Raw genomic sequence first — 23785 nt, forward strand, 5'->3', positions numbered from 1 at the left:
GAGGAGTGAGTTGTGGCCCCATGAGCAGATGGTGGGAACCCCATATTTAGAGAGTACTGAGATACACCGGCATTTTCACCACCTCTGCATCTGAGCCCCAAGTCCTCTTGTATGTCCTTCCTGGACACCCTGGCATGAAGCCCCCACACTTCTCAGCCTACAACTTGAGCTCCCGAAGGACATGGAAGAGAAAGATGCCTGGCACTATGACAGTTCTGCCTTCCCCAGCCTCTGGCTTTTTAATATATATATATATATATATATATATATATATATATATATATATATATATATATTATTGATTTCAGAGCGGAAGAGAGAGAGAAAGAGAGTGAAATATCAATGAAGAGAGAGAATCATTGATCGGCTGCCGCTGGGGATCCAGCCTGTAACCGGGGCATGTGCCCTTGACCAGGAATCAAACCTGAGACCCTTCAATCTGCAGGCCAAGGCTCTATCTACTGAGCCAACTGGCTAGGGCCAGCCTCTGGCTTTTCAACAAAAAAAGTTAAAGAGCTCTGGTTGAGCATGAAACTTGGACATCATAAATGAGTAAATTTGCTCTATTGTTCTAGGGCCGTGGGCTGCAAACTGCGGCTTGAGAGCCACATACAATTCTTTGGCTCCTTGAATGTGGCTCTTCCACAAAATACCACGGCCTGGGGGAGTCTATTTTGAAGAAGTGGTGTTAGAAGAAATTTAAGTTTAAAAAATTTGGCTCTCAAAATAAATTTCAATCTTGTACTGTTGATATTTGGCTCTGTTGACTAATGAGTTTGCCAACCACTGGTCTAAGGAAATCTTCCACCAAAGAATTGAGAGTCCTTTTAAAGGAGCACTGTACATCACAAAGCAAGGCACAAAAACATCAAAGAATCAATATTATCCAGACATTAGCTAAATAAAGTGCAGTCTAATTATTTTAAAAACGCAATTGGATATTTAAAAACCCCTTTTGGGTTAAAGGATAATCACAGTAGAGACTAGAGCTTACTAAAATCTAAATGACAATAGAACCAATACATATAAAAACTTGAGTAAAGAGCTAAAACCATAGTGGGGGATAAGCATAACCTCAAATACAATTAGTAGGTAAATGAAGGGAAATAAATAGGTTAGGTAAATTAATGTTATAATTAAGAAAGTTGAAGAAAAACTATGCAGAAACTCCAAATAAAATATAGGGAACGAACTATAAAGAAAATCATTGAAATTAAAGAAACCATTGAAATATAAATAGCATTGCTAGCAACACAGTTGCTCAGGCCAAACTTCCTGGAGACATCTCTGCTCATCCCTTTCTCTCACACCCACAGAACAAGAATTATAACTACGAATGGCTCTCCCCTCAGAATAAGATACTCACAATTAAACCATTCTCACTACCTACAGTGGTCCCCTTATCCACGGGAAATTACTTCCAAGACCCACAGTATATGCATGAAACTACTGACAGTACCAAACCCACTATATACTATGTTTTTTCCTATGCATACATACCTATGATAAAGTTTAATTTATAAATTAGGCACAGTAAAAGATAAACAGCAATAACTAATAATAACATCGAATAATTATGACAATATACTGCAATAAAAGTTCTCTCTCTCAAAATATCTTATTGTCCTACTAGAGGCCTGGTGCATGAATTTGTGCATGGACAATGGGGGCCGATCAGGTCAGGCCAGTAGGGGGGGTGGCGCCCCCCAGCAGGCAGTTGGCCAGCTGGCTCTGCCCCTAAATGGAGGTTGGGGGGCCGATCGGGGCCCCAATCAGGATTGTTGGCTGCCACAGCATGTGTCATAGTGACCCGTTGTTCCTATTGTTCTGGTCGCTTGGCTTTTATGTATATAGGTGCCATCTCACACCTTCACTTTTTCTTGTGAAGGTGTGAGATGGCACCGTGCCTCTGTGATAAGATGAAGTGAGAGACTCAAAACAAGTGCATTATAAACCTATGAATTGTTTATTTATGGAATTTTCTATTCAATATTTTCTGATAACAACTGAGGGCAGGGAACAAACATCAGAGAGCAAAACCGCAGATAAAGGGGAGACTGTCATACATTGCTCTCTCCCAGGCCTACAACTGCTTTTCCTGCTCTCACTCATAGCTCCCTTTAGTGTAGTTGCAACCCAACAGCCAAAAAAGTGAGTCAAATCATATCCCATCTCTGTGCAAAAGCCTCCAAGTCATAGAGGCTTAGAATAAAGCCCCACGTTCTAACAAAGATTGAAAGCCCCTAAATGGTCTAACCCAGTGGTCAGCAAACTCATTAGTCAACAGAGCCAAATATCAACAGTACAATGATTGAAATTTTTTTTGAGAGCCAAATTTTTTAAACTTAAACTTCTTCTAATGCCACTTCTTCAAAATAGACCGCCACACCCCCCCCCCCCACACACACACACACCGCAGGCCATGGTATTTTGTGGAAGAGCCACACTCAAGGGGCCAAAGAGCCTCATGTGGCTCTCAAGCCCCGTTTGCTGACCACGGATCTAACCAACCCCTCTAGGAGCCCTTAGCTGACCTGACCGTTGCTTTACCCTGGGTCTTCTCCCTGGACAGGTTCCCACTCTAGGTCTTTGCCCTGGCTGTTCTCTGGCGGGGAGTGTCTCTCCCCAGACATCCACACGGCTAATTCTTCCTCCTCCTTCAAGTCTTTGCTTGTCAAATGCCATCTTCTCTTCTAACCACCCTGTTTAAATTGCCACCTGCTTATACTCCTCACCCCAGTTCCCTCAGCTTTCCTTATCTTGATCTATTTGTTTTTATTACAATCATCACCTTCCAATATACCATATACTGTATTTGTTCATTATTAAACTTTTTTTGCATATTGATTTCCCCATATTAGAATATACTTTCAGAGAAGGCATATGCTTTTATATCCATTTTGCCCACTCTATTGCCTAGAATAGTACCTGCCAGACACAATAAATACCAAGAGCTAGTTCTCTGAAAAGAATAATAAATTAGACACTACCTTTGATAAGATGGAGTAAGGGGGGGAAAAGGGAAAGTCCCAAGTAAACAATGTAGGGGAAATAAGAGAATATAAATACAGCAGAACTTTTAAACCATAAAGGAGCATATTTAAATATCCACCCCAAAGTTAAAAGTACAGACATTTTCCTAGAAAATGGACACTGTCCTATAAAAATATAGCTTGCTGAAACATAGTCAAGAAAGAAAGAAAAAGTAAGACTGTAACATAAAGGAATGTAAACAATACTAAATCTATTCATAACTCTACCCTGCAAGACAGTTTTACAGAGACATTCTCCCTGTCCCGTTTTAAACACACTGTTCCAGGAAATAGAAAGGGGGAGGGAGAACCCAGACATTCTATAAAAACAACCCAAATATCAAAACTAGACAAAGACAAAAGGAGAAAGGAAACCTAAAGGGCAATTTCACTGTTAAACATAGACATAAACACCCTATGATAAAATATCAGCAAATCTAAATCCATCAAGGACAACAGAACAAAAACACATCATGGCCAAGAAGGTTTTTCATCCAAGGAATGAGAAGATGGTTTAACATCAGAAAATATATTCATGCAATTCATGTGTAAACAAACCAAGATGGGGAGAAAACATGTGCTCATCTAAACAGATGCAGGGGAAGGGGCGTGATAAACTTCAGCACCCAACGGTGCTTAACCTAAGAAAGGATATCTAGCAAAAGCCCACAGCAATGATTATACTTATTAGTGAAACATTAGAGGCATCCCATTCAGAAATAGGAACAAAAGAGAATGTTTGCTATTACTGCTTCCATTAAATATTGTACTGGAAGTCCTAGTCTTAGCCAGTGAAACAACACAATAAAATGGGATAAATTTATAAAGTTTTAAAAAATTTAAATTTGCCAAAACCGGTTTGGCTCAGTGGATAGAGAATCGGCCTGTGGACTGAAGGGTCCAGGGTTTGATTCTGATCAAGGGCATGTACCTTGGTTGTGGGCACATCCCCAGTAGGGGGCGGTGGGCGGGGCAGGAGGCAGCTTTGATGTTTCTCTCTCATCGATGTTTCTGACTCTCTGTCCCTCTTTCTTCCTCTCTGTAAAAAAATCAATATATATATATATATATATATATATATATTTTTAAAATAAATAAATAATTTAAATTTAGTAAGAAAAGTGGGAGAAAAAATTGCCAGTGTTTGCAGATGATAAAACTGTTGTCTGTTTAGGAGTATGGAGCATGGCATAGTGAATTATGTTCCCATATCTCCTCTCTCCAACCAGCACTCTAAGCAAAGAGTAATGATCAATGGATATCAAAAGAGAAAAAGCGCAGAAAGGAACAGAAACGCACAATGGTGCTGGGTTCCAGGTCTGGGAGGAAACAGTGTTTGTCAGACTTTGGCTCTGTGAGGCCCAGAAGTGCCGCCTGTTGGGGCATGGGAGACCCTCACCAGGCCCGCCTGTGGTGGCCAGTGGTGGAGAGGGGCTCCCTAACTCAGGAAAGGAAGCTTAAAACAACATTTTAAAAAAATCAGTCCATAACAAAAAAATAGCTATGGGCATTTTTCCTGGGGCTATTGTTTTATTTAGATGGAAAGACAAAACCCCACTAACAGAAGCTGAGAGCTCACCTGACTGGAGGAGAAAGTCTGAAAATGGGGTTGGAGTTCAGGGGAGATAGAGAGATAGAGGCAGAAAGAGGCCAAAAATAAACTCTTCATTTAAAAATGAAACCAATTTGTCGCGTTAGGAGTCATAGTTCTCTTCAGGGTGGTAGTGACTAAGAGGAGATACAGAGAATGGGTTTTATGGTGCTGTTAATGTTTAATTTGTTGATCTAGACCACAAGTGTCAAACACACGGCCCTCGGGCCAAATCCGTCCCGCCAGGCCTTGCAATGTGGCCCGCGCCGCGCTGTCATCACTGCACTCTGCTGCGTTTCCATCACAATGACAGTTTATGACTGTTCAGTAAACCATTCGGCCCGCGATTTAGGCTGGATTTTAGATTTTGGCCCCTTCTCTGATTGAGTTCGACACCCCTAATCTAGACGATGGTTACTTATGTGAATTCGGTCTGAAAATTCATTAATCTGTATATTAATAATCTGTGTACTTTCTATACTTTAAAAAGCCTACAAACAAAATGCTTAAATATATAAAGAATAAGTGGACCATGAATTCATTTCAGGTGAAATGAAGTTTAAAAAACCTTTGACATAGCCTGTCTGGTATGGCCCAGTGGTTGAATATTGACATAGGATCCAGGAGGTCAGTTCGATTTCAGGTCATGGCATGTGCCCAGATGGAGGGCTCAATACACAGTAGGCAGTGTGTAGGAGGCAGCTGATCAATGATTCTCTCTCATCATTGATGTTTTTCTCTCTCTCCCCCTTCCTCTCTGAAATCAACAAAAATATCTTTTAAAAAAACTTTGGCATAGACTTTAAAATAAGTATTATACTGAGAATGTGAAAGGACAAAAATAAAGACAGAGCATAAGAAATTATGAAATATAAACAATACAATAAGATTTATAAGAAAAAGTTAATAGAAAATTGGAAATAAAAAGAAAGTTATTGATAAAAAAGGAAATCAATCCTGTAGTGTCTGGTACAGAAATAAAATAAAATTTTAAAGTATGAAAGTGCAGTTAAAAAGTGCAGACAGTAGCCCTGGCCAGGTGACTTAGTTGGTTGCAGCATAAACCAAAACTTTGTGGTGCAGGTTCAATTCCTGGTCAGGGCGCATACCTAGGTTTCAGGATGGGTCCTGGGTCAGGGTGTGTACAGAAGGCAACTGATCAATGTTTCTCCCTCACAGCAATGTTTCTCTTTCTCTAAAATCAATTTTAAAAACAGCATATCCACGCCTTTGCTGGTTTGCCTCAGTGGATAGAGTGTCAGCCTGAGGATTGAAGGGCCCCAGGTTCGATTCTGGTCAAGAGCACATGACCGGGTTGTGGACTACCATATTTTTCGGACCATAAGACGCTCCGGACCATAAGACGCACCAGTTTTTACAGAAGGGAAATGAAGAAAAAAAGATTCTGAAACAAATACTGTCCTAAAATATTTTATGTGCATTAAAACCCAACATCACAGTCATAAACACATGTAATCAACCCTGTAAAGTAAACAGCAGCATTTAGAACCATTTTAGAGCCGGGCAAGCACACAGAGACCACACAGAACCAGGCAAGTAAAAAAACTTTTTTTTTTAAAGTATATGTGTAGGCTATATTTGGACCATAAGACTCAGGGACTTTTTCCCCCCACTTCTGGGGGGAAAAAAGTGCGTCTTATGGTCCGAAAAATACGGTAAATCTCCAGTGAGGGGTGTGCAGGAGGCAGCCAATCAATGATCCTCTCTCATTATTGATGTTTCTACCTCTCTTCACTCTCCCTCCTCTCTGAAATCAATAAAAATATATATTTTTTTAATATTCTCTGGTGAGGATTAACAATATTTTTTAAAAGTATAAGCCAGGTGTCGGCAACCTGCGGCTCCAGAGCCACATGCGGCTCTCTTGAAGCTTTACCGCGGCTCCGACAACTTGCAAGCCTGTGTGAAAACGAAGGTAACATCTTACAGCCCTGATGTGCCGACACTGTGCACTGATGTTCAGGAGCAAAAATCCCATTAACCAGGTAAATTAAATATTTTAATTAGCTATTAATTTGCAAAAATATATTTTACATTGTTAAGTGAAAAAGTCCTTTTTTTCTTCAGATTGACAGCTAACTGCATGATCCGGTATATAGCATTAAGGTAAGAAACAATATATGCAGTGTTATATTTGATTTAAATGTTGCAATGGTTTTGCGGCTCCCAGGTGTTTTTTTCCTTCGGAAACGGGTCCAAGTGGCTCTTTATGTCTTAAAGGTTGCAGACCCCTGGTATAAGCAATAGATGGAGAGGTTCCTACATCATGAATCTAGTAGTCATCCTCTAAAGGAAGAGAATGGGAGAAGAAGCAATATTTTGAAAGGATAATTGCTAAGAATGAGTTCACTAATCAAAATGATACTCAGGGTAATGACCAACATTGAATAAATAAATAAATCTATACTAGGCAGATTAAACAGCAGAATATTAATGATTAAAAGATATTCTTTTAAGTATTTAAACTTTTACTAGTGTTCCTTTTATTCCTTTTGTTAAACTTTCTCTTTATCACCTATAAAAAAGATATCCTTTAGAAATCCCCAGACAGCCGAAGCCCGTTTGGCTCAGTGGTAGAGCGTCGGTCTGCAGACTGAAAGGTCCCGGGTTCAATTCCGGTCAAGGGCATTTTCATTGATTGCGGGCACATCCCCGGTAGGGGGTGTGGAGGAGGCAGCTGGTTGATGTTTCTCTCTCATCGACGTTTCTAGCTCTCTATCCCTCTCCCTTCCTCTCTGTAAAAAATCAATAAAGTATATATATTTTTTAAAAATCCCCAGACAAATGCATTGAAAAACTGTAAAAAATAAATAATTTTCTAGAAAAAAATATAATTTACTGAAACTGATTTAAGAAGAAATAGAAAACCTAAATAAATCTACTAGCATTAAAAAAAATTGAATTGTCAATCAAGAGTCTTCTATAGCATTAAAACACTAATGCCAGCTGGTTTCATTTGAAAACTCCACCAAGCTTTTGAAGTACAGATACTCTTTACCTTATATTAACACTTATATTTACCTTGTATTGACACTTATTTTATGAGGTTATAAGGACCTTATTATCAACACCAGACAACAGAAATATAAGAAAGAATAGATAAATTCCTCTATTAATATATATGCAGAATAATAAATATAAATATGTACAAAAATAAATGTTGGTAAATCAAATCCAACATTGTATTAAAAGCTATGATGGAAGAATGGAAAATACGACTTTGTCGTGAACTCACAATGCAATATATAATCGAAACCTGTATACTTTTATTAACAAATGCCACCCCAATAAATTCAATTAAAAAATAAAAATAGAGCTTCAGAATGAAAAAAGAGGAGGTAAGATGGCGGAAGAATAGATGGGCGGATTCTGAGCCCTCTCCCGAAGCAGAAAGAGAGAGCAACTGAGGGTCTTGTGCTGTGAGTGTTTATCGGCAAGCTGGGAGACAGTGAACACCAGAAGAAACTGCTGGGGGGCTGCTGACAGAGGTGCCCCTCACAGGGAAGCACCCACGAGGGCTGTCCCTGCCCGGAGCTACCTACCAGCTTGGACGGGGAAACCTCGCCATCTTGAGAGGAAGATAGGATCGTGTCAGAGGCCTGAATATCCACAGCCGCAGCGACCACCAAGCATCTGTGACCCCCAGAACGCGGATCCCAGGCAGCGCGAACACCTGCCCTCACAGGATTGCCCCACTGCTCAGCGAAAAGGTCAGATTTCACGGAGAGAGGGTGGAGAGCGCTCGCGGTGAAAACAAAAAGCCTGGGCGCACAGAGAGCGCTCCTGGAAGCTGGAGGACAAGGGCGGTGATTACAAGTAGAAGCCCCCACTGTTGGGCTGTTGTCACCCTTGAAAGTGGACGGGGCTCCTAACAGGGGAGATATCTAAAGAGCAACACATTTGGATCCGGCTCAGAGGGTTATCGGAGAGTTGCGGGAGATTCCAGTTGCTCGGACCTACCCACCCACCCCCACCCCTCCCCCACCCCCCCGTAGTTCCAGCTTCAGAGAGGACGGGGCGGGGGGGGGGGGGGGGGGGGGGGGGGGGGGGGGGGGGCTGCAGAGGCTCTAGAGTAGGGGTGTCGAACTCAATCAGAGAAGGGGCCAAAATTTAAAATCCAGCCTAAATCGCGGGCCGAATGGTTTACTGAACAGTCATAAACTGTCATTGTGATGGAAACGCAGCAGAGTGCAGTGATGACAGCGCGGTGCGGGCCACATTGCAAGGCCTGGCGGGACGGATTTGGCCCGCGGGCCTTGTGTTTGACACATGTGCTCTAGAGAGTCTGGAAGTCAACCTAGAAACACTGCCCCCAGAGGCTAATTCACAAATTGACTCTAGTGTAATAAAAACAAAGCAAAACCTGCCTAAAAATCAGGACTGGATCATAACAATAGAGGAAGCGAATGACCTTCATTACTGCAAATTTTAATTAAATTTTTTAAATTTTATTATTATTTTTTTAATTTTTAAATTTTTGTTTTTTATTTTTGTTTTCATTATTTGCAACGTTTACTCAAGAAACTATTTTTTTTTCTTTTTCCTCACTTGATTTTATCTTGATAATTATTACATTGTATATGTAATCAACATTATTACTACTACTAATTTACCTTTTTCATCTTATTTTCTTTTGTTTATTTTTATTATTTTTATTTCATTTGATTATATATATATATATATATATATATATATGTTTTAATTTCAGGATTACTGTTCTACAGTCTTTATCTATCCTTCTTTCTCCAACGCTTTATTCTATCTCAACCCTACCTTTATGCCTTCACCCTCTTTCCAATCTTTTCCTTTGATACCCTGTTTATCTTAACCCTTTCCTGCTCTAGATTTCCCCCATTGCTTCTGTCTACCCCCTCCTAAAATTTCACCCTACTTGTATATATCTAACTTCCAACTACCTGCTCCAAACCCATTCACACCTCCCTCGCAGTTGTCCTAAAAACAAAACAAAACAAAAAAAACAAAACAGTCTTTCTCTCTAACTCTTTGAAGTTGTATGTTGAATGTTAACTTTACTGAAGTTGTATGCTTTTCTTTTATAAGATTGATTTGCCTATGCTTTTTGTTTGATTGTATGTTTTTGTTAGCTGGGTTCTAGTCACCCTTATTGGTGGTTATTAATATCGCAAACACATTTCTATTCAGTGCCTTGTGTGTTGTACCTGGTTGTGTTGTATTTTGTGCCTTTAAATCAAAGCAGGAGAGAGAGAACTACACAACCAGACATCCTAGATCATGGGGAGACCAAAAAACAGCCCGCATATGAAAGACAAGCAGGCTTCACTAGAAAAGGAAGTAAACGATATAGAGGCAAGCAACCTACCAGAGCAAGAATTCAGAGTAATGATCTTAAGTTGGCTAAAAAGAATGGAAGACAAATTTGACAATATGAGTAAGACCCAAGAGGAAATGAAGATGACTCAAGATGAAATGAAAAATGACATCGCTACTATGAAGAACTCAATAGAAAGCATCAAGAGCAGACTAGAAGAAGCAGAGGATCGCATCAGTTAGCTAGAAGACAGATGGAAAAAAATACCCAATTAGAGCAGCTTCTAGAAAAAAAAATTAAAAAGCAGGAGGAGAGCCTACGGGAGCTTTGGGACAATGCAAAACAGAACAATATTCGAATAATAGGGGTTCTGGAAGGAAAGAAAACCGAGGTAGATATGGAAAACGTATTTCAAGAAATGAGAGAAAATTTTCCTGAGATAGAGAAGAAAAAACCCACACAAATCCAAGATGCTCGCAGAGTCCCAAGCAAAATGGATCCCAGAAGACCAACATATTATAATTAAATTGGCAAACACCAATGACAAAGTTAGAATCTTAAAAGCAGCCAGAGAGAGACAGAAAGTTATATATAAAGGAACCCCCATCAGACTAACAACTGATTTCTCAACAGAAACTTATCAGGCCAGAAGGGAATGGGATGAAATATACAAAGTCATGCAAAGAAAGGGTCTGAATCCAAGAATACTGTACCCAGCAAGACTATCAATCAAAATTGAAGGAGAAATCAGGAGCTTCACAGACAAAAAAAGACTAAAGGAATTTATCTCCACCAAACCAGCAATGCAAGAAATGCTAAAGGGTCTACTGTAAAAATAAAGAAATAAGAAGCGAAGAAGGAACACAGGGGTATAGAATAAAAATGGCATCAAATGAGTACCTATCATTAATAACATTAAATGTAAATGGTTTAAATGCTCCAATCAAAAGACATAGGGTAACAGATTGGATAAGAAAACAAGACCCATACATCTGTTGTCTACAAGAAACCCACCTCAGAAAAAGAGATGCACACAGACTGAGGGTGAAGGGATGGAAAAAGGTTTTCCAGGCAAATGGAAATGAAAAGAAAGCTGGGGTAGCAATACTTATATCTGACAAATTAGATCTCAGAGTGAAGGACATAACAAGAGACAATGAAGGCCACTTCATAATACTAAAGGGAGCAATCAAACAAGAAGAAATAACCCTGGTAAATATATATGCACCCAATACGGGAGCACCCAAATACATTAAAAAAAACTGCTGGAGGACATTAAGGGAGAGATTAACAGCAATACAATCATAGTAGGAGATTTTAATACCCCACTGTCACCCTTCAACAAATCATCTAAACAAAAAATCAGCACAGAAATATCAATCCTAAATGACTCACTAGACCAGATGGAATTAATTGACATCTTCAGAACATTCCACCCCAAAGCCACAGAATATACATTCTTCTCAAATGCACATGGGACATTCTCAAAGATAGACCACATTTTGGGACACAGGCAAAGTCTCTTCAAATTCAAGAAGATAGAAATCATATCAAGCATCTTCTCAGACCATAATGGCATAAAACTGGAAATTAACTACAATAAAAATAATCCAAAGAAATCAAACACATGGAGACTAAACAGCATGCTATTAAACAAGGACTGGGTTACCAGAGAAATCAAGGAAGAAATTAAAAACATCCTGGAAACAAATGACAATGAAAACACAACAATCCAAAATCTATGGGACACAGCAAAAGCAGTTTTGAGAGGGAAGTTCATATCCTTAAAAGCCTATTGCAAAAAACTAGAAAAAAGTGTAACAAATGATCTAACTCTACAACTCAAAGAGTTAGAAAAAGAGCAACAAGAAAAGCCCAGTGTAAGTAGAAGGAAGGAAATAACAAAAATCAGAGCACAGATAAACGACATAGAGACCAAAGAAACAATACATAAGATCAACAAAACCAAGAGCTGGTTCTTTGAAAGGATAAACAAGATAGATGGACCTCTAGCCAGACTAACCAAGAAACAAAGAGAGAGGACCCAAATAAACAAAATCAGAAATGAAAGAGGTGAAATAACAACAGACCCCACCGAAATACAACAGATTTTACAAAATACTATGAACAACTCTACTCCAACAAACTGAACAACCTGGAGGAAATGGACATATTCCTAGAAAAATATAATCTTCCAAAATTCAATCAGGAAGAATCTAAAAATCTCAATAAACCAGTGACTTGGGAAGAAATTGAAACAGTCATCAAAAAGCTTCCAGCAAACAAAAGCCCAGGGCCAGATGGCTTCACAGGAGAGTTTTACCAAACATTCAAGGAAGAACTAAAAACTATCCTCCTCAGACTATTCCAAAAAATCCAAGAGGAAGGAACACTTCCAAATTCCTTCTATGAAGCCAGCATCACCCTAATACCAAAACCAGATAAAGACAACTCAATGAAAGAGAATTACAGGCCAATATCCCTCATGAACATAGATGCCAAAATCCTCAACAAAATTCTAGCAAATCGACTCCAGAAGAACATCACAAAGATCATACACCACGACCAAGTATGATTTATTTCAGGAATGCAAGGATGGTACAATATCCGCAAATCAATAAACGTGATACATCACATAAACAAATTGAAAGATAAAAATCATATAGTCATATCAATTGATGCAGAAAAAGCATTCGATAAAATCCAACACCCTTTTCTGATAAAAACTCTTAACAAGGTGGGAGTACAAGGATCATACCTCAACATAATAAAAGCTATATATGATAACCCCACAGCCAACTTTATACTCAATGGGCAAAAACTAAAACCATTCCCTCTAAGAACAGGAACAAGACAGGGATGCCCTCTCTCGCCACTCCTGTTTGACATAGTACTGGAAGTACTAGCCATTGCAATTAGACAAGAGGAGGAAATAAAAGGCATCCAAATTGGAAAAGAAGAAGTAAAGTTATCCTTATTTGCAGATGACATGATATTGTACATAAAAAAACCAAAAGACTCCATTAAAAAAACTAATTGACTTAATAAATGAATTTGGCAATGTAGCAGGATACAAAATTAATGCCAAGAAATCCATGGCTTTTCTATACACCAACAGAGAAACTGCAGAAACAGAGACTAAAAAAGCAATTCCATTTACCATCGCACCAAAAAAATTAAGATACCTAGGAATAAATTTAACTAAGGAAGTAAAGGACCTATATGCGGAAAACTACACGACACTGAAAAAAGAGATAGAGGAAGATGTAAGGAGATGGAAGAATGTACCATGTTCATGGATTGGTAGGATCAACATAATCAAAATGTCCATACTTCCTAAAGCAATCTATAGGTTCAATGCACTCCCCATTAAAATACCAACGACATATTTCACCGACCTAGAAAGAACTCTCCAAAAGTTCATTTGGAACAATAAAAGACCCCAAATAGCCACAGCAATCCTGAGAAAGAAGAGTAAAGTAGGAGGGATCTCAATACCAGACTTCAAACTATATTATTGTACAAAGCCACTGTTCTCAAAACAGCCTGGTACTGGCACAAGAACAGACATATAGATCAATGGAATTGAATTGAGAACCCAGATATCAACCCAAATCACTATGCTCAATTAATATTTGACAAAGGAGGCACGAATATACAATGGAGTCAAGAAAGTTTCTTCAATAAATGGTGTTGGGAAAATTGGACAGACACATGCAAAAGAATGAAACTAGATCACCAACTTACACCATACACAAAAATAAACTCAAAATGGATACAGGACTTAAACATCAGACGGGAAACCATAAAAATACTAGAAGCATCCACAGGCAGCAAAATCTCAGACGTATGCCAAAAGAACTTCTTCACTGATACTACCCCTAGGGCAATGGAAGCTAAAGAGAAAATAAACAAATGGGACTACATCAAAATAAAAAGCTTTTTTACAGCAAAAGAAACCATCAACAAAACAACAAGAAAGCCCACAGTGTGGGAGAACATATTTGCAAATGATACCACTGATAAAGGTTTAATCTCCAACATCTACAAACAGCTTATACAACTAAATAAAAGGAAGATAAATAATCCAATTAAAAAATGGGCAATGGACCTAAATAGAACATTTTCAAAAGAAGACAGAAAGAAGGCCAAAAGGCACATGAAAACATGCTCAAAGTCACTAATTGTCCGAGAGATGCAAATCAAAACAACAATGCGGTACCATCTCACACCTGTCAGAATGGCCAACATCAACAAATCAACAAACGACAAGTGTTGGCGAGGTTGCGGAGAGAAAGGAACCCTCTTGCACTGCTGGTGGGAATGCAGACTGGTGCAACCACTGTGGAGAACAGTGTGGAGTTTCCTCAAAAAACTGAAAATGGAACTCCCGTTTGACCCAGTAATCCCACTTCTAGGAATATATCCCAAGAAACTAGAAACACCATTCAGAAAGGATATATGCACCCCTATGTTCATAGCAGCACAATCTACAATAGCCAGAATTTGGAAACAGCCTAAGTGTCCGTCAGCAGATGATTGGATCCAAAAACAATGGTACATCTACACAATGGAATACTATGCTGCCATAAAAAAGAAGGAATTCTCATCATTTGCAACAACCTGGATAGAATTGGAGAACATCATGCTGAGTGAAATAAGCCAATCAATGAAAGAGAAACACCACATGACCTAACTCATTTGTGGGTAATAAAGAGCATTATAAACTGATGAACCAAAAGATAGATATAGAGACAGTATATCAACTGTCAAATTACAGCAGGGAGGGGAGGAAGATCTGGGAGAGATAATAGATCAACCGAAGGACTTTTATACATGCATATAAGTACAACCAATGGACACAAAACTCTGGGGAGGGAGGGGATGTGTGGGAGGGAGGGAGGGGGGCAAATAAAAAATAAATAAAATAAAAATAAAAATAAAATAAAATAAAATAAAAATAAAAATACATGGTCTGGCCCTGGCTGATGTTCTCAGTGGTCAGGGTACTGATGCACACACCAGAGGGTCAAGGGCACATACCTGGGTTGCAGGTTTGAGCCCTGGCCTGGTCAGGCACATGCAGGAAGAAAACTAATCAACATGTCTCTCTCACATGGATGTTTCTTTCCTGTCTGTCTCTCTCCCCATCTCTCCTTCCTTTCTACTCTCTCCGAAAATCAATAGCAAAAATATCCTCTGGTGAGGATTAACCAAAAACCAAAAGAAAAAAGTACAGTGTGAAATTTAAAAAATATTTTTTTTCAAATATGCCATGACCAGCTGCAGCAATCTTGAGAAAAAAGAAGAAAGTTGGAGGGATCACAATACCAGATAACAAGCTATATTACAAGCCACAGTTCTCAAAACTGCCTGATACTGGCACAAGAACAGTCATACAGACCAATGGAACAAAACAGAGAACCCAGAAATTGACCCAGCCATTATGCTCAATTAATATTTGACAAAGGAGGCAAGAGAATACAATGCAGTCAAGACAGTCTCTTCAATAAATGGTGTTGGGAAAATAGAACAGATACATGCAAAAAAGTGAAACTAGACCACCAACTTATACCATACACAAAAATAAACTCAAAATAGATAAAGGACTTAAATGTAAGATGGGAAACCATAAAAATCTTAGAAGAATCCATAGGCAACAAAATATCAGACACATGTCATAGCAATATCTTTACAGACTCAGCTCCTAGGACAATGGAAACTAAGGAGAAAATAAACAAATGGGACTACAACAAAATAAAAAGCTTCTGCACAGAAAAAGAAACCATTAACAAAACAACAAGAAAGCCCACTGCATGGGAGAACATATTTGCCAATGTTATATCCAACAAGGGTTTGATCTCCAAAATTTATAGGGAACTCATACAACTTAACAAAAGGAAGATAAACAATCCTACTAAAAGATGGGCAAAGGACCTAAATAGACACTTTTTAAAAGAGGACATACAGAAGGCCAATGACATATGAAAACATGCTCAAAGTCACTAATCATCCAAGAGATGCAAATCAAAAAGACAGTGAGGTACCATCTCACACCTGTCAGAAAGGCTATCATCAACAAACGACAAGTACTGGGGAGGATGTGGGGAAAAAGGAATCCTTGTGCATTGCTGGTGGGAATGCAGAATGGTGCAGCCACTATGGAGGACAGTATGGAGTTTCTTCAAAAAAATTAAAAATGGAACTTCCACTGGACCCAGTAATCTCACTTCTAGGAATATATCCCAAGAAACCAGGAGCACCATCAGAAAGGATAAATGTACTCCTATGTTCATAGCAGCACAATTTGCCATAGCTAAGATTTGGAAACAGCCTAAGTGCCCATCAGCAGATGAGTGGATTAAAATACTGTGTTGCATCTACACAGTGGAATACTTTGCTGCTGTAAGAAAAGAAGGAACTCTTACCATTTTCAATAGTATGGATGCACCTGAAGAGCATTATGCTAAGCGAAATAAGCCAGTTGTAGAAAGATAAATATCACATGATCTCACTCATTTGTGGAAAATAATGAACACCATAAACTGATGAAGAAAAATAGACCCCGAGACATAGAAGCATTGAACAGACCATCCAACCAGGGGGTAAGAGATCAACTAAAGGACTTGCATGCATATAAGCATAACCAATGGACACAAACAGTAGGGTGGGGGGGAAATGAGACATGTGTAATACTTTAAACAATAATTTTAAAAAATAATAAAAAATAAAATATGCCATGACCAAAGGATTTATCCCAGGTGATTTTAGTCTGATTGGACTAGTCTGTAGGATTTAGAAGAAAATATGAGATATTATCTTTACAGGATAATTGCTTAAGCAAGACACCAGAAGCAGAAATCATAATAAAAAAGAAGAATTAAGACAATATAATACTATTTTTCCTATCCTACTGACAATATGAAAAACTTTTGATATTACAAGTGTTAGCAGAGATGTGGGGAAATGGTTTGTTCACATACTAATAAATAGTTATAACTTCTTTACAAAGCAATTTATTTCATGTCTATCAAAAATGTGTAAGATATAAATCCTTTCAAATTTAGAATATAGTGTATAAACAGCCATTTGTAAAAACAAAATAGCTCTGTATATTGACATGGGAGGATCTCTCTCTCTCTCTCTCTCTCTCTCTCTTTCTCTTTCTCTCTCTCTTTCTCTCATACACACGCACACACACACACACAAATACATATATATTAGTATTTGTATTAGAGAGAGAAAGAGGTCATTTTATACACACACACACACACACACACACACACACACGACACATGATGCTAGGCAGCACCTTTTAAAAGCAACTCATTAATGCAGATAGTAAATATACTCATGCAAGCTGAACTTTGGAGCAGAGAAGGAGGGCTGAGTAGAGGAATGAAGTATTGCAAGGGAGATAGGAATCATGAAAGCCCTCTTGCAAGTTGTGAAGAGCTGGAATGAACAAAAGGTAGTATGAGAAACTCCAGGCAGATGGAATGCCACTCTCTAAAACTGGGGAATGAGGATTAAATGTCTTTTAAGTCCTAGCTGGCTGTCCAGTGGTTAGAGCGTTGGCCTGAGGACTGAAGGGACTTGGGTTTGATTCCAGTCAAGGTCACGTACCTCTGTTACAGGCTTGATCCCCAGCCCTGGTCCGGGTGCTTTCACAAGGCAACCAGTCAATATCTCTCTCCCACATTGATGTTTCTCTTTCTCTGTCTCTCCCCTCCCTTTCACTCTCTCTAAAAATCAATGGGGGAAATATCGTTGGGTGAGGATTAACAACAAAAAATAAGAATAAAAAGCAGTCTGCTTGGGCCCACAGGGAGGGAAGCTTTCTAAGGATGGGGCCACTGCTGGAGGCGGGCAAGGATCTTCACCATCAGACGATCTCAATAGTAGGGTTTCGATTTGTAAGTCCGAGGCGGGTGGGGTTTTTAACTGGAAAGGGAGAATGCAAATAGCATCTTCGGGAAGTTGTCTTGGCAGGCACCACAGCTGGCAGGGGCTAGTTATTACTCAGAGAGGTGATAAGCCTGGGTTTGAGTCGGGGCAGCAATATTAAAAAGTACGTCTAACAAGCGCAGTGACAGAATCATTAGTTAGGAAAATTTATATCTTGGGACAGTGAATATTTAGTGGGTGAAAAAGAATCACATTTTGGAATAAATTAGATTTTCTTTTCTTTTTTTTAAAATATATTTTAAAAAATATTTTATTAATTTTCCACAGAGAGGAAGGGAGAGGGATAGAGAGCTAGAAACATCGATGAGAGAGAAACATCAACCAGCTGCCTCCTGCACTCCCCCCTATGGGGGATGTGCCTGCAACCAATGTACATGCCCTTGACCGGAATCGAACCTGGGACCTTCCAGTCCACAGACCGACGCTCTATCCACTGAGCCAGAGCGGTTTTGGCAAATTTTATTTTCTTATAGTCACCTTGACTTATGCAAGGTGAAAATGAGTAGTGAGGTTTTTAGAAAAAATGAGTAGAACAACTAGGGAAGCTGAATCTTTTGACTTGAGAAAGATTACCTTCCCATTATGATTATAGGCCTTTTTCTCCTTCTTGTAAACTCATCTCAGGAGAGAGGACTTTTAGGGGGCCTTCCAAGGATTAGCAACACATAACGTAATGGGTTGAGTCATCCCACCCAAGGCCTGAGTCCCCAATTTACCTGCACTTCCACCGCTGAACCACAAAAGGAGCCCCCACGACCAGAAGAAGCATCTCTCCCGGAGGCCTGGGCGCATGGCTGAGCTCACTCTCGGAGCTGGGGGATAGCTGACCCAAATGCCTAAAACATCACACAACCCAGCCACTCACAGTTTTGAACACCAAACGCCCACGTGGGTCTTGCTAATCGTTAACTAGCCTCATGGCCTGTAAAAGAAAAAATAAACTCTCCCTAATTGTTCAACCTCTACCGTTTTTTGGTTTCTTCTTCTCAATGAAAATAAATACTCTTTTTTTTCTCTCTTTCCTTTTTTTTTTCTTCTTTTAAAGTGCGGGACATTGAAACACATTGTCCTTCCTCTCTGAGCCAAACGTCACCAGAAAACTATTTCCTGCACCTCTCCCACTTCCCATTACAAAATGTTAGTAAAAGCTGAAGCAGAAGTCTTTCATCTCTTGGTGATTACAAAACCTTCATTGTTCTGGAATTATCTGTGGACATGTTTGTCTCCCTAGGAAGACTCTGAGCAATGTGAGGGCAAAGACCTCTTTTAGACGTTTGAATCCCCAGTGTCTGCCGCAGAGCTGAGCTAATAATGCATGTTCAGTGTGTGTTTAATGGGCAGAATGGAAGAAGACAAAGTTTGCCTCTGGAGAGTACTAGCCTTTCGGGGAGCCTTGGGGCCAGAAGTGAAATTCAGTCTCTAGGAAGAGATGCTCAGCTTCTTTTTGTGGGTTTTTTTTTTTTTTTCTTCTTCAACTTTTTGATTTGCAAATAAAACAACTGAATAGCAGAGAAAGAAAATGATGTTCTAGCGACCCTGTCGCTAGAGTGGCAGAGCTAGCCTGGAACCAGGGTGTTTCCAGTGTACCTGTGGCCTCTTCCGCCCAAAGGAGAGGCAGAAACCACAGAGAGCTGGTTCTAGGTGTTTCAGGGGAAGTGGAAGGGCAGGGTACTTGCTCAGATCCTTAAACTATAACACGTTGCTATGAGGCAGAGAACTCCCCAGCAGGGCCAGTATTGAACTTTCTGGGAAAGTGAGTGAACTGTGCTCTGAACCACGGCACCTGAAGAGGTATTGGTACCATGCCAACGTGGATGGGCCAGGCCTGCAGGAGACAAGGATAAAATGACTTGGGAGAGTCCAGCCCTTGCTTCTCCCATTGCTGATGATCCCACTGATCAAGGATGCTGTCCCCAGGAAGGGGCATGGCAGTAAACAGGGCCCAACTGAAGGCTGTTCTGATGTCAGAGGTCAAGTCAGGTGCATAAGTTCAGGTCCTCAGAGCAGCAGATGCCAAGATGGGACTAGATGGGCATGATAATTACTGGGGATAACACTTGTGGAGAATAAGGGAAGTGAAGAAAGGAGGGGGAGACTTTAGACTGTGATGCAGGCCTGACACCTGTGAAGGAGAAGGGAAAGGAAAGAAAATTACCAAAAAGGAAAGAAAAAAACCAAAATGGTGGCATAAGGTATATACCTGTATGTGCTGCCTCTCACAACCACACCAAAACTACAATAAAAGACAAAACTACAGGAAAGCTAGCTGAGCAGAGATTCTACACCTAGAAGGAAAGAAAAAGCGCATTGAGACTGTGTGGGATGTGCAGAGCCCCAGAAAAGCAGAGGTATGGAGGCATGTGCAGAGAGGGCTGGCAACTGAGGACACAGCTGTCTTTTTCAAGGGGGAGGGAGACACAGCTCCCAACTGCTCTGAACTCCAGTTTCCGCCGAGACTCTGGGGACCCAGACTTCTACAGGGAGAAACTGGACTGTCTGGCATCAGGTCAGAAAGTGAGGGTGGCTTTCTCGCAGAGGTGTGCACAGGAATCATTGTTTACTGCGCTGGTGTGCAAGATTGGGGGCATGGAAATGCAGAGATGCAGAGAAGGCTGACTGGCAGCCATCGCTTGTTGCCACACACTAGTGATTCTTTGAGACCCCACCCTGCCAAATTTACTAACCCACCAGAGCTGTGTGCAGTGGCTTTTGCCTATGAATGGCCTTCCCTTTCGCAGCTTTACCTAACAAATTTACATCTGGGTCAGACAGCTCCAAAACTTCCAAACCCCAAACAAAGAGGAGAAATTTGCAAATCTCTCTGTAGTTCCTGCTGGGTGGCCTTAGATGGTAACTGACTTGTCCCTCCTTGAAGATCCAGGAGCCAGTGTACCTAGTGCTCAGTGTGAGACAACACCAGATTTCAACTCTTCACATCCATAAGTGATACACTCAAGAGGCAGACTCAGTGAGCACCAAAGCCCCACTAAAGCAAGTCCTGCCCCATAAGGGTATCTCCAGCACAGAAGTTCTTCCATTATAGACACAGCTGATCCTCACAGCCAATTGGCCTGGAGGTCAATTTCCCTCAGTGTACCAACAGCAATCAAGGCTTAACTACAACAAGACTATGCACCCAGCCTACAAAAAGGTACACTAAGAGTGTCTACCTCAGGTGATTGGGGAGGCTAAACCACTAGGCCCTATAGGTCACCTATCACACAAAGCCACTCCATCAACACAGGGAAATGGTCAAAATGCAGAGACAAAGAAATGGAGGAAAGCAAACTACTGGATATAGAATTCAAAACCACTGTTATAAGGTTACTCAAGAATCTTCTAGAAACCTCCAAGGAACTTAGTGAGACCTTTTAGGATCTTAATGAGAATGCAAAAAAAAAAAAAAAAAAAAAAAAGGAAAAGAACCAGTCAGAAATTAAGCATACACTGACTGAAATACAGAAATACAGAAATCCAACAGTAGACTATCCCCCATGCCATGTCAGGATGACCTCTGGATAACCTCTGGATCTGGAACCAGACTCCAGCAGCCTTGCCTCAAGAAGCTAACCCAGTAGTCTGGATGGCTGTGAAATCAGTGTTTTCATCTTTTCCCCAGGAGCTCTGTGGCTGTTTAAAAAAAAAAAAAAAAAAAAAAAAAAAAAAAAAAGGCACATTTACTTGCCCTGGAGAGATGTGGTGGCTGAAGAAGCTTGGAGAAGGGTGGATGGATGAGGTCAATGTTAATTTTGCAGATTTTAAAAAGATACATATTGCCAAGACAGCTAACAACATCTAGCAATCCTAGGTAACAAAGCAAGCAAATGAAGCACCATCACATAGCAGTTTATATATATTAACTTGGTAAGAATGACAAATTTATACTGTGTCAGATCATTTTTATTTATTTCTGTAAAATTGTCCTTATAATTAAGTTTCTTATCTCTTTCCCCTGTTCATTCTTATCCTCTCACCTTCTCTCTCTTCCTCCCTCCCTCCCTTCCCCCTCTCCCCCCATACACACCCACACACCAACATTCACAGTCAGGAGAGAAGCCAGAGATCATGGACCCAGATGCAGGTGGATGGGCAGAGGTGGTGACGGGAGTGTGCAAATGCTCTCTGCTGATTGCTCCTTTCCCCCTCAGAGAAATAGGAAGCAGGGTCACCAGTTGAGTTTGAGGAAGAAGTTTTGCGGCTTGAGAAAATGGAGTCTGAAAGTCCAAATTCGTTTTGAAGTGTGCCTGTGATGAAGAGTGAGGATCTGCAAAGCAAATATACTAGGTTTTCTAAAGTCTTTCCCTATTGTCTCCAATTGTGGCTAAAGTCTAATACCATAAAACAGCAAATACTAAGCCCCTACCCTCCTACTCCCCCACCCCCCACGTTCTCAAAAGAATGGAAGGATTTGAAAAACAAATTCCTGTAAGACTTGTTAGGAGGTAGCAGTACTGCTCTGTGGTCAGATCTCCCTTCTGCACATAAAGTCATGAGTCATAGTTCTGAGGGGATGCGGGGTGTGGGTACAGGAATGGGGAATCTTCCTTACCTCTCACAACATCTGGGTTTGCAGCTGAGACCGGTAACCTCATGAAGGTGATAGTGGCATCTATTTCCAAGTTAGCTGTCCCCTGGGCAACCTCATCTGTCCTCAGGGCCTATGTGAGCAGGAAATGTAAAGACAGTGGCAGGCCGAGCAGCTGTGACAAGGAGGGATGAGTTTCCCTCATATTGAGTGGACCCCTCAGAAGACATCTGGTTTGAGCCTTTCAAACCAGTGTTCTACCCATGAGGCCAGTCTTAGGGCAATATGGGGGAGAGCAAGGAGCCCCAGAAGAGGGAGGGGAGTAATGAAAGAGGCAGCCAGGTCCCCTCTTCTCCTCTGAGTCTCTTTGGCCCAGGACTGACCTTGGTGGGGACAAAAAAGAGCATGACATAAAAGTCTTAGAATTGATTAAACTGCATTGGGATTCCCACTTTTGGGTGTATCTCCAAAGGAAATGAAAACAGGATCTTGAAGAGGTATCTGCACTCCTGTGTTCACTGCAGCCTTATGCAGCATAGCCAAGATGTGCAAACAACCTAAGTGTTTTCAACAGATGAATGAAAAATCCCCTATATAATAAGAGGTAATATGCAAATTTACCATCACTCCAACACACAAGATGACCACCCCATGTGGACACAAGATGACCACCACAAGATGGCCTGCAGGGACGGCAGTTGGGAGGGACCAAACCTGTAAGGAGGGCAGATTGGGGCAATCAGGCATACAAAGGAGGGCAGTTAGGAGTGACCAGGCCAGCAGGGGAAGACAGTTTGGGGGGATCCAGGCCTGCAGAGGAGGGCAGTTAGGGGCAATCAGGCCAGCAGGGGAGCAGTAAGGAATTGATCAGACTGGCAGGAAAGTTCTTACGGCATGATCAGGCTGGCAGGCAGGTGAGTGGTTGGGAGCCAGCAGTCCTGGATTGTGATGGGGCCTAAATGGGCAGTTGGATATCCCTTGAGGGGTCCCAGATTGGAGAGGGAGTAGGCTGGGCTGAGGGACAGCCCCAGTCTCCCTGTGCACAAATTTCGTGCACCAGGCCTCTAGTAAATAAAATTATCTCACACTTTATTTATGAGATAATTTTGCCAAGGCTGACCAACAGCCCCTGAACAACGGATGAACAGATTTCTCCAACAAAATTTCACTGTGGGGGAGAGGGCTACGGGACTGCCCGGCTAAAGAAGCCAGGCAGCCCCAATTGCTTGCCTCGTTAGGCTTTTATTGGAATTTTTATCTTTAGATACAACCAGTAGAGTGTGTAATCTTGAGAGGACACATGTGTTTGCATTGTCCTCTAGGCAAGGGCATCCAGGGATTAAGCATAGAATTCCAGT

General features: G+C 40.7%; 1 protein-coding gene across 2 annotated transcripts in view; it reads right to left on the minus strand.

The window, feature by feature from the left end:
• PLA1A (phospholipase A1 member A) overlaps window positions 1-18860 on the minus strand; it is a 54908-nt gene extending 36048 nt beyond the window's left edge. The window contains exon 1 of one of the 2 annotated variants that reach the window (XM_036447457.2): window positions 18619-18856. In XM_036447457.2, the coding sequence (XP_036303350.1) occupies window positions 18619-18694 (76 nt within the window). In that variant the 5' untranslated portion in view covers window positions 18695-18856. Of the gene's footprint in view, window positions 1-18618 lie in introns of both variants that reach the window. The other variant, XM_036447458.2, reaches the window with a different exon arrangement.
• Window positions 18861-23785: the final 4925 nt, after the last annotated feature.

This window comes from Pipistrellus kuhlii, unplaced genomic scaffold (genome assembly GCF_014108245.1).
Source record: "Pipistrellus kuhlii isolate mPipKuh1 unplaced genomic scaffold, mPipKuh1.p scaffold_m20_p_2, whole genome shotgun sequence".
NCBI classification, from domain to species: Eukaryota; Metazoa; Chordata; class Mammalia; order Chiroptera; family Vespertilionidae; genus Pipistrellus; species Pipistrellus kuhlii.